Below are 11,512 nucleotides of genomic sequence, written 5' to 3' on the forward strand. Positions count from 1 at the left end.
CTCCTCGGAAGAGGTACAAGCAGTACATGCAGAGAGTCTCCGAACTTTGCCCCTAACATTCACAAACCAGCTTGTTCTTCCTGTGGTCCTCTATAGCTCACGTAAGGTAAGAAACTACCAGAAGACCAAGAGCTTTAAAGAAGTTTCAGGCAAATATTTTCTAAGCAGTACGACTATCTGTTCCTGTTTTCATCTTAGTGTGAAAAATCCACAATGATGAAGAGAAAAATTAAAATATGAAGAGAAGGCTATTAGTGGAGACACTGGGCTTGAGCCTGCCAAGGGATCTCATCAAGCAAGCCCAAAGTGTCAGCAAAACAGTGCTGGTGGAGCGAGGATACTAAATGAAATGACACTTCAAAACTTTAGAGTGACGCAGAGTGTACATATGTGTGCACACAAGTGTGTGCGTGTGGGGAAGGGATGCAAAAGGAAGACAAGTCAAAGGCAGACAAAGAGGTGCCAGAGAGGGGCAAAGAGCATGCTGCATTCTGCACTGTAGGCAATTAATGGAATAAGGTACACATGAATTACCTCATTAATGATTCCTGGAGTGAATCTTAGAGATCATGAAACACCACCTGACAAGCCTCTACAAGAAAAATCTGTTTAGTAAATGAAAAAAAACCCCACAAACCAACCCAAGTTGGTTTCAACATTTATTTATAGTTCGGTGCACAATTCATAAATCAAGAAACAAAAGTCAGGGTATATTTTTAATCAAAGCTTTTGCTGATCACAATATAGGGTATAAGAAATTGAATTGATAGATCATTTATTATTATTATGAAGCTAACAGCTTTGTATTCTTAAGTGGAGTAAAGCAGACAGCAATATGTTCATACTAGAAAGTTCCTACTGTGAATGAAAAATGGATTAAAACTGAGATATTGTTTAGCAAGACAGACAAATCTATTTTTCTTTTTGGTTGTGAAACTATTATAACCATACATAACCAATAAGTATGAAGAATTGGCACTGGAGGAAATCATCTTGCCGGTTTGCCCTATGTGTCTGTGTTTGGCAAATACAGTCTGCAGGGTGTGTATTCCATTTGCACGTAATCAGATCTCTGACCTGTAACGTGTATATTCTGGAACATTAATTGGCACAATTAAGAAGTTATTTAGAGGATGAGCTTGGAGCAAAAAATGTTGTCACATCTCAGAATCCTGAAATGCAACCTGGACTTCATGATAAGCCTGTTTAACCATTTTTAAAGAGATGTTATGAGTGGGGAAAAAGTAATGATCAAGCTACCCATGCAACACACAAATCTGAAGAGTCCAGCATGTGTCAGTGCACAGCAAATTTATTCTATAAAGTGACTAGTGTGAGAAAGAATTAGAAAGGATTATAAAAATACACTACCATATGCTGTAGTATTTGAAAGTGATTAATCCAGTTCTTAAATCCTATTTTAAACTCCCTTTCATTTCTTCCCATAGAAAAATAGAAGCTGCATTGCTTTGTTTGAATGCTATGATGTAGTTAATTACATCTTCTAAGAAACTCTTTTAAAACTAAATGTAATGCTTAATTACAAAATGCCTCCTTGAAAACAGTTAGCTTGTACATTGATTTGTAGTTCATTAAAAATGCTTTCTTAATTATATTTACAGCCAGAAAATACATAGAGATTAAAGAGGCTATAGAGAAATTTTGAAATTGCAGCATGAATTGTAAGGAGAAAGTTGCACTTCAAATAGTGGACAACTGACAGCCACAACTGCCTAATTGCTGCCTTTCTGTAATTTCAAAACTTAATTGTTGTAAAAATAGTAATTGGAAAACACAGTGTTCATTGTAACGGCTATCAATATTACATTTTTTTATAAGAGTAGATTTTCAAGGACTAATTAGAAAGCAAATCAATTGCATCAAACAAGTGTAAAGTTCACATTAGCTGTCAGACTGATCACCTCAACACACGGGGTTCACGGCTAAGGGCAGCCCGCGCTTTGGTTCGTAGGGTGTTGTCCTGGAAACCATGCGGATGCAGTCGATAACAGGGCAGACGCTGAGACACAGGGTGCAGCCTGTACAGCTGTCAGTAACCGTGGGCAGGTGGGTTTGGGGATCAAACTGGATAGCCTGTGAACAGGAATAAACATTATTGATGTCACTCACGGAAAAGGTCAAAATTGCTCCCACTTTAGTGCCTGCATTTCCTGTGCTACAGCACTGGGAGACATCTTGGTGTGATTCTGCACTGCAGCTATAGCAACTGTTCAACTGGCAGGGAACAAAACAACCCCCCCTCCTGACACTTTAAAATTAGAAATATGGGCCAAATTACACCTCGGCAAAAGCTGATGGGTCACAAGGGCTGGTTACAAAAGGAGGAGTTTGGCCCATGATGTTTAAACTCCCAGAGGGATATTCCTCCTTCACGCGAAGGAAATATTTTGTAAGACAGCAATTTGCCAGGGTTATTGGTTCAGAGGAGACACCACACCATGCCTCTACGGCTTCAGCACGACGCTGGCTACAATGTGTTCTTTTGCCTTTTCTTTTCAGGACAGCATAAACAATCTAATTTAATAAATAGTAGAGAAAAACACAGCACGCTGTGCCTCGTATGATTATTTTCCTTTGCAAATCTTCAAAAGGGATATCTGAGTTTTGGGCAGGCAGAGCTTGCTTTAGTTCTCACGTTTCCATGCAGTGAATCCTCATTACCAATTAGGGTGATAAGTGTATTTGAATGTGAAATAACAGTTGCAGTCTCAATGAAATAAGCTGCTGGTATAATGGAAATGGCAATTAAAAGCAAAAACAAAAGCATCACACAACCGCAAAAGCTTTAATATCTAACAAGCAAGCCTAGAAAAGTAAAAAATAAAAAAAACCCCACTGAATACCCACTGAATATCTACTTTTAAGAGTTTTAGGAAGGAAAAATCAGGCCTGAAAGCTGAACTCTCGCTTCTCTGCAAGCGAGTGGTCAGGCCTTGGAACAGGCTGCCCAGGGAAGTGGTGGAGTCACCATCCCTGGAGGTATTTAAAAGACGTGTAGATGAGGCGCTTAGGGACATGGTTTAGTGGGCATGGTGGTGTTGGGTTGACGGTTGGACTCGATGATCTTAGAGGTCTTTTCCAACCTTAATGATTCTATGATTCTATGATTCTAAGTGGTGCCTTCGCAAATCTCCCTAACCACCGTCAGCAACTGGGGGAGCCAGGAAGGAGATGGGAGGTACTAGGTGGTGCTGCAGGTTGGCTCCAAAGGCAGATTTGTGGCATTTGGGGTTTCACTACCAGGAAAGCACAGAAGTTGCTGTAGCAACCAGCAAGGGCATGAGGTAGGTACTAACTGCCCTGAATCTACAAGTTTTAGTTTAGCTTGAGCACAAAGAGAGCTTTGGTTTGTGAGTATTTAAAAAGGACTCCTTCTTCTCTCCCTAACAACAACGCACATCTTGAAAGGGAGTTCAAAGAAGGAGAGGAAGTCAGCAGTACAGTGCTAACTTTAAATTAAGGAAAGCTTTTCTGTTGGAGTCATACAAGGTGATAGCTCTGTAGAGCAGCATGGATATTTGTGAAACAAAAAGAAGCACAAAGCAGATGCTATTTTGAAGAGGGGGGTTGATTTGTTTGCAAATAAGAATTTCTTTGCAATTCTTTGCAATTAATTTCTTTTCAATTTCCTTAACTAATTGAGGAAAAAACATTTTTTTGTGCTTAGAAAACCTCCTGGGGTTTTAAACTTTTGTTCTTTTGGTGCTGATTTTTTTTTTCCAGTTATAGAAAAGAAAGTTTTACTAAATATTAACACAGTCTTTTGCTCTCCAAGGGCTATATCCTCCCCTTCACTGGGAAATGTGATGGAAGGAGAAGAGGTCAAGATTGCAGTGTCAAGAAGAAATTTAGAGAGTTAAAAGGCTACTATAGTAATCTGATCTGGTATAAATGCAGCATTAATTTTCTCATATCAGTGGAAAAAATCCGCATCTACCTTTGCTCTGATACACTTGTTTTAACTGCAGGAGTTGATTTTAAATGGGAAGACTTCTTTCTTTGACTGTATGTAGTTAAATTCAGCAGACCTACTATTGATTAGACTGAATTAAGGATAAACAAAAGGTCATGGTGTTCAGAGGAAACTTGGTGCTCAGTTAAAGTATTTGTTTCTGACAAACTATTCTCAGCCTGGGATGAATGGAAAAATTCATGTAGAAATTACTGCTTACTGCATATTGGATTCCATGGAGGTTATGCTAAGATCATATTTTGGTTTTCTAAAAGAACATGAGTCCTCCTGTACTGCCCTTTTTACTGCAGACCAGTCCATCAGCTCCAGTGGACATGGCAAGGAATGGCACGTAGAAATGCTATACATTTCATACAACTTATGTTACCGCACTGAGCAGAAATCAGAGAAATACTTTGCTGCAAACAGGAGCCCCAGCTCAAAATTGTGCTATTTTCTGGTCACAAAGATTTCTGCAAACTTCCACCTGCTGCTCTAAACCCTGGCAGGTATCCTGGAGAAAGGATTTCTACCTCAATCAAGATCAAAACAAAAACCCACCTGCCTGAAACCCGAATTAGTTCAAGTTCAGTTATGCTGATGGAACAAGGACTAGGTTTCTTAAAAAGCTTTTGGCAATAAGAACAGCTCTTGTCTCCCCACACCCCCTCGGTAGGAAGGGATGCGTTCTTCCCTTTCTCCCTGGTGTACTTGAAAACCATCAAAGAACTGCATTTACTGCCATCCGACTTGGGTCTCCTTCATTTTGTTCCTCTTAAAAAGAATCCCGCTTCCCACTTGCAGTTAGGGAGAGACTGGGAGAGTGACCTAGAGCAAGCCAGCGAGATGTGGTACATTCTGCATAGCCCTCCAGAAAAAGCCATGCTGGGCAGTGTTCTCACTGCCGCGCAGACAGCTCAGGCAGGACTTGCGTGGCATAGCCTGGGAGCATGCTGGGGTTCGAATCCAATATTTTAGACATCTGTTTTTACCACCTGCTCATTAACAGAAGGTGGATTCTTTCTTCCCAGCAGCAGAAAGATAACTCATCGTGCCTTTCTGCTAATTACAGCTGTGCTCTTACCTGGTAGCCAGAATCATTACAGGTCATGTAACATTTGCCACAGTTGATACACATTTCCTCGTCAATCAGAGCCACCACTTGCTCTGTGTTGCAGAGCTCACCATATGTTCCAATATACTGCAGTGCTTTTCCAATTACATCCTAGGGGAAAAAAAAAAGTTATCGACTCATTTAGAAGATACCTAAGCAGTTTCTATAGCTGCGCAGGAGCACTCTCTCGTACTTTAATATGGAAGATTTGGCCATGCGTTGTGATGATGTTTAGGATTTTTCTTATAAATTGCCAAGTTGCTGACCTTCATACCTTCTGTAAAATATGAGGAATGCTCCATACAGGCACATTTTGAATGTAGGCAGCACTAGAAGTATATATTTGTATACAAACACGTTCTACAAATAGGTTACACATTTAGTACTTGATTTTGAATGTGCTATTGTTTTGCCATTATTGTGTGAAACTTCAAGGAACAAAATGGAGCACAAAACGGGAGTGACATGCTACAAACAATCAGATCATCCTTGGTCATTTCTCATTAGCACAGATTTAAGAACTCACAGCAAGAAAAGAAAGGGGCACGATCAAATAAACTGACCGAAAGAACAATAACTGCTTTTCTCTCTTCCGTAAGATGTACAAATGACATGATCATCAGTTTATTGCAAATATTGTACAGAAGTAAGATGTGGGTCTAATCCTGCAAGTCTTGATTCAGTTCTGTTAACTTCACGGGGAGGAATTCGTGGCATCAAATTACACATCTTACACATCTGTGCTGCAAAAGTAAAGGTGTATGGCAGGACAGTGTATGGGTACATACCACAAGGGGAAGACATGCCCTCTAAAAGAAGTTGTTGGGGACCTACCTGATGTAAACCATTTCCACTTTACATCAAGGGAAACTGCACAGTTCAGTGGCAGTTCAGCTTCACTGGGTCAATGGTAGAGATGGGACAAGTCCCAGGTCCTTTGGACTACAGCTATCCTCAGTTAAATTAGTTTAACTTGTGGAAGTATAGCACAGATGATGAACATGACTGCATTTTAAGAGAGTCACTCTTGGCATGGTATTGGTTGCCTGGATATTTTGTGAATTTACTAAGCACACTTCTACCACAGTTCCCATGTTGCAAAACCAGCTTGATTTTATGTGCAAGATTCTACATTGTTAAGATAAGGTTGGGCTCAGTAAATGAAGGTTATGTGATGCAATAATACATTTTACTTTACTTTTGCTTTAAAAAGGGGTATAGTTGTTAACTATTAGAGAAATCTCATTGAGTGATAGGAGAGCAGAACTGGCTTCAAAGTCATTCTACTGTAATAAACCAAAAAGTCATTATGGTTTTGATTATGGAATTTGATCCAAGTCAATTGAAAAATGCTCAAGATCAAGCCAAATACAAGACACAGACAAGTCTGCCCAGAATCATAAACTTCAAAGTGTTTACCTTTGGTCTTGCATCGCCAAGAAACATGATAAGGATTTCTTTTTGTATTCTGTTTCTCAGTATTTTTTGAAGAAGCAATACTTACCTTAGTCCTATCGGTCAAAAAAATTATTCTGAAGTGTGTAGTAGTATGCTATATTTAACCTGTATAACTTATAATTGCATACAATGCTCTATATATTGTTTTCAATTCTCATTGCAGAAGAACCGGATTACTTAACTTTTCATTGCATATCTTATTTTGGGCAGCCTTACTTTAAAGCAAACTAAGCATCCCTAATGATTCGTATGCCACATCAGAGCAATAGGGTAGTATGGCTTTATCAATGTTAGCTCTAAAGGAAAGCTCTGCTACATGAATTAAATGCAAAAATGGGTCCAACCTTCTGTTCCTGCTAAAAACAGCTCTATTTGCTGAATGAATGACTCCCGTTCATCTCAGTGAAGTTTTAACTTTGAGGCCTACCTGGCCTTCAGCACTCAAATTACAATAGTATCTTTATGCAATGAGACAAATTTCTTTGTTTGCTGGATGCAGTGGTAGGATCTATGGAGTTGCTCTTAATGACTGTGGAGGTAGGAAATTCAACCATATCCTAAGTCCAGGAAGAAGGACAGGGAAATTGTACTGTTTTCTTGTTCCAAAAACACTCAAATGTTTTTTCTCTGCCAAACCCCTAAGTTCCGGACATGTGAAATACTTTGGTTGCATTTGTTTAATGCTAAAAGCCTTCCAGTTCTTCTCAGCAACATGTAGAGAACATTAATGCTCTTCCAGCATAAAACAGCTATGGCACATTGCTAAAGGCAGCATGATGAGTGTGGACAGCTGACTGTAAGTGAGCAAGTTATCACAGCTTAATGAATTAGCACTCATCAATAGAGCTGTGCAAGCTGATTATGTGCATGGTCCAAATTCACTGCAAATTCAAAGTAAAATCTGTTTGCTTAAACCACTGTAAAAGGTCAATTAACTACTATGAAAGTGTTTCAGCTAATACTTTTTACTTTGGTATTGCAAAGGACTAGACTTGAACACACAGCCCTTTACCGTGCCTCCACTGATGAGCTACAGTAACTAACTCAATCAAATGTCATCTCTTACGAACTGCTCACACTCCTGTATTTTCATTTCCATGTCTTAGGAAAGTTCCTGGATTTACTGGGAATTGCTCAGCAGTTTTCAGGTTGCTACAGTTCTCAGGTTTCTGCAGTCCTCTGTATCAGTTGAAAAATTGTAGTTGTAGAATTCAGCTGCAGCTTGTTTCAAGTCTCATGTAGGCTTGTCTGTATCATACCTGCTACAGGTTTCAAAATACATGTGTCTTTGTGTGATCTATTGCCCCCAGCAATACTAAGTATCCTATAAGCCTCTCTTTTGTGTATATAGCCCCCAAACATTCCACTGTATGTCACAAACGCACATGTCATCTGCAAGTACTGGTCTGTGTACTGAAGAATTTGAAGAAATGATGTAAAACCTGTACAACATACAATGAAGTAGCTTTCCACTGCCTGCTCATGTTGTAAAAGTATCAACATGGGAGACTCCTGATAGTGAAGGGCTTTTTAATCTATGTTTAAACAGCATAGGTAATTAACAATTTTCTCAGGAGGTTCTGGATTCACATTTGTATTCTTTAAATATTGTTTGGATGTTAACAAAACCCACAAAGCTCAAGCAGGCTGCAGAGATGGGCTACTCAAATAATCGTGGGATGGAGGGCCTTGCTTATGAGAGAAGACAAAAAGAGCCTAACAAGATGTTTAGGCTAGGAAGATGAAGGCAGACCAGGAATACGATGTCTCTTTATGTATACATCAGGGAGGGAAAAGAGCTATTTAAGTTAAATGACAATGTTGGCACAAAACCACATGATTATAAGCCAACCATGAATAAATTTAAAGCTGGAAATTAGAAAAGGCTTTTTAAATGGGAGAGGAGTGAGGTGGTTAATGGCCTTCCAGCGAAGCAGCTGGGGGACAGGAGGGAGACAGTCCAAGGTTTAGGATAGCATTAGATAGCTCAGGAAATGGTTGCTTAGAAGAACATGATCAAAACAGATTTTTCCAGCTACAAACTTACAAAGGGAATAACAAAAACAATGCATATGGAATGGTGATTTCTGAATTTGTAACCAAGTCTCACTTCTCACAGCTCACAAAATACACTTTTGGGGACTTAGAATCCCATATAGGGAGGATGATGGCATTTTAGAGGCCTGAAAGTGATTTCAAAAGACTGTCTCAATGATTTACTGCTCATTTACACTCCTGGGTGTTGTGTCTTTTAATCACTTCTTTCTCTCAAGCAAAGGCTGTATCTTTATTCATTTGCAAAGTTTCAAGACTTTATTGACTAAAAAAGCAATGCTACTTAAAAGATGTTTTGCAGGTGCACTCTTTTACAGCATCTCAAGCTATCTCAGAGTTTCTTGTTTCTATCAAATCATAAATGTTTGGAACAAAATAAACAGTGCAACAAGAAATAATCAGCTTTCACTGTTTAAAATGCAGTTTCACTCCAAAAAGCAACTGTCTAAAATGGCATTGTGGGATTCCACACTTGGTATATCTCAATGGCCTCTGGATCAAATTTGCACTGTTTACAGTATAATGGGTTTTTTTGCCAACTGCCAGACCTGCAAACAGAAGCCAGGTTCTGAAAATCAATCTGTGTTCTTTCTGGCTTATGCATTACCAGCAGCAATTAAAAAAAAAAAAACCTGGAAGTTAAATTTTGTCCTAAGTTACACCTTTGCAATCTCAGGGGCCTAGAGTGCTCCTTTGGACTACTGCTGTGCTGTCCCACTCTTCTCAACAAAACTGTACTGAATGAACTGGGAGAGGAATTTAGTCCTGCAACTGGAACTGGCAGGAAATTCAGTTGCTACGGAGAGAATCAGAGCAGAATCCATTAGTTTTATGTTACTAATGAGTACAGAAAAAAAATTCATTTTGTCACTAAGCTAGGCAGATGTGGTTTTGAATATATACAAGGAGCAGATGTGTTCAGTAGGATATTATTTTTACAATGCTATTTTTATTACTATAGCTGCATTTTTAATGTTAGTATATCAAACATTTTATGGTGATTAGCTTTTCATTAGCCATCATATTAGTAAACCTATATTTGTAAATACAATTCATGGTTAAGGTATGGCTCCTTGTAGACCTGCTGTGTCCATCTTCATGCAGACCACACTGTAAAAGACCACACTGTGCTCTAGAGATGATGAACATCACAGGCCTGTCATTAGATCATTAGAAAGCCATACACAGTGCACGTACTGCATCTCATATATATACTGTTCCCCTTTGAAGGGGACACACATCCTTGTCCTCTTATTGCACTTTCTGAGTCACCATAAAACACTTTGCATGTCACACCATGTTCAGAAGAAAGGTTCACTGACTACGAACTTCATGCACTTGGAGCTGACAGCAACAGCAGGCAAGGAAAGCAAGGTAATCTTTAGATTTCCAGAAGTAGAGGTCTGCCTGTTGTGAATAGCAGTCTGTCGTAAGGACAGGCTTCAACCTCAGTCTTTAGGTCTCCGAGGGATCATTGACCATGATACAAATGCTGAAGTTGATTCATCACCAAGTAATACCAAAAACTCCTAACAAAGCACCTGACATTTATATAGCAAAGTTGTGCGCTTGATCCCAAGTACTCTTATCTGTTCATTATTATTTATGGACTATTTGGGCAGTTCTCAGGATTCAATAGGTTGTGAAAGAAGAAGAGGCTGTGCAGAAGTGCCCTCACTAGGATAGAGAGAGAGCACGGAAAGGAGATGAAACGTTGCAAAGAAAGTAAATGACTCTCTGCACCAGTGTTTATCTCCGTTAGGGAGATACCTGCCTTCCACCTGTTCTTTTTCGGTAATAAAGGTGAGGTACTGTCAGAGAGAGAGAAAGAGGAAAAGAAGGAATATTAGGAAAAAAATTATGGATTAAAGAAGTCACCAGAATCTGAGGGTACACGACCAAGGTCAATTTGCAGTAAAGTGCCTAACAAAAATATGTAATCTCATTAAAACTAACTTTACATTGAAAGATTACAGATGCTTTGCCAGTAGTTAAAAAGGTAATTAAATGTACTCTGGGATTTAGGGACCTCTAAGCCTTGTTTCAGTAAAGCAAGTAAAACAGATGCAGTACTAGCTAAAGAGGAACTTACAAAATAACTCAAATGAACCTTTACTATATGGCTTCTGTAATGAAAATTATGCCTCGTGAATCTATCACAGTTCTTTATGAAGGCTGTGAGGCAATAAATACTAAAAAAACAACTGGCAAATTTTATGTTTCAGTAGGCCTCTGACACAACAGAGTTCTGAAATTAAGTAGCCATGAAGTGGGATTGCAAGTTGGCTAAACAAAGAAAAAATAAAGAGCTGGAATACAATGATCAATGTTCAGAAAAGGCAAAATATTAACAGAGCAAAGTGTCTCAATTTCCTGGTTTAGATATGATGCTGTTTAATATGATAGCATGCGTTCCAGGAAAAGATTTGAACCAGAAGACTATAGAGTTGATACATATTTTAGATTAAACTAAATTAAAGAAAACCCAAGGAACTTCATAGGTATTTTATAAAACTAGATGAACAGGTACTGTCACGGTGAAAAAATGCAGTCTGACAAACAGCATATCAAAATAAGTCACTTTTGCTATTCTTGCCAACAGATACATTCTAGATAAAAGAAAGCTGCAAGAGAAAACACAGTAGGAGACATCATGGACAGCTCACAAAAACTTCTGCTTGATGTGCTGTCCTGACAAAAGACAAGCAAACTAGCAAGATGTTAAGGTAGAAAATAGCACCGTAATTACTGTAATGCTATTGTTATATTAATCAGCCAGATACATTGACCTGGAATACACAGTCATTCTGGTTTTACATACAGTAGCACAGTGCCCGTCCTCTTACAGGCTGCTAGTGCAATGGTAGCCTTGCAGAGGGATCAAGATAGATTGGAGCATTGGGCAATGATTA

At 39.0% G+C, this 11,512-nt stretch overlaps 1 protein-coding gene across 1 annotated transcript; it reads right to left on the reverse strand.

Moving 5' to 3' along the window:
* Positions 1–1,923: 1,923 nt before the first annotated feature.
* Positions 1,924–5,198, reverse strand: LOC104077022 (dihydropyrimidine dehydrogenase [NADP(+)]-like; the record flags this gene model as incomplete). Its single annotated transcript, XM_009578082.1, has 2 exons — positions 1,924–2,094; positions 5,058–5,198. Coding segments are annotated over 2 exons (312 nt in total), but the record flags the coding sequence as incomplete, so codon positions are not given.
* Positions 5,199–11,512: the final 6,314 nt, after the last annotated feature.

Source organism: Fulmarus glacialis, unplaced genomic scaffold, assembly GCF_000690835.1.
Source record: "Fulmarus glacialis isolate BGI_N327 unplaced genomic scaffold, ASM69083v1 scaffold40965, whole genome shotgun sequence".
In the NCBI taxonomy this organism is placed as follows: Eukaryota; Metazoa; Chordata; class Aves; order Procellariiformes; family Procellariidae; genus Fulmarus; species Fulmarus glacialis.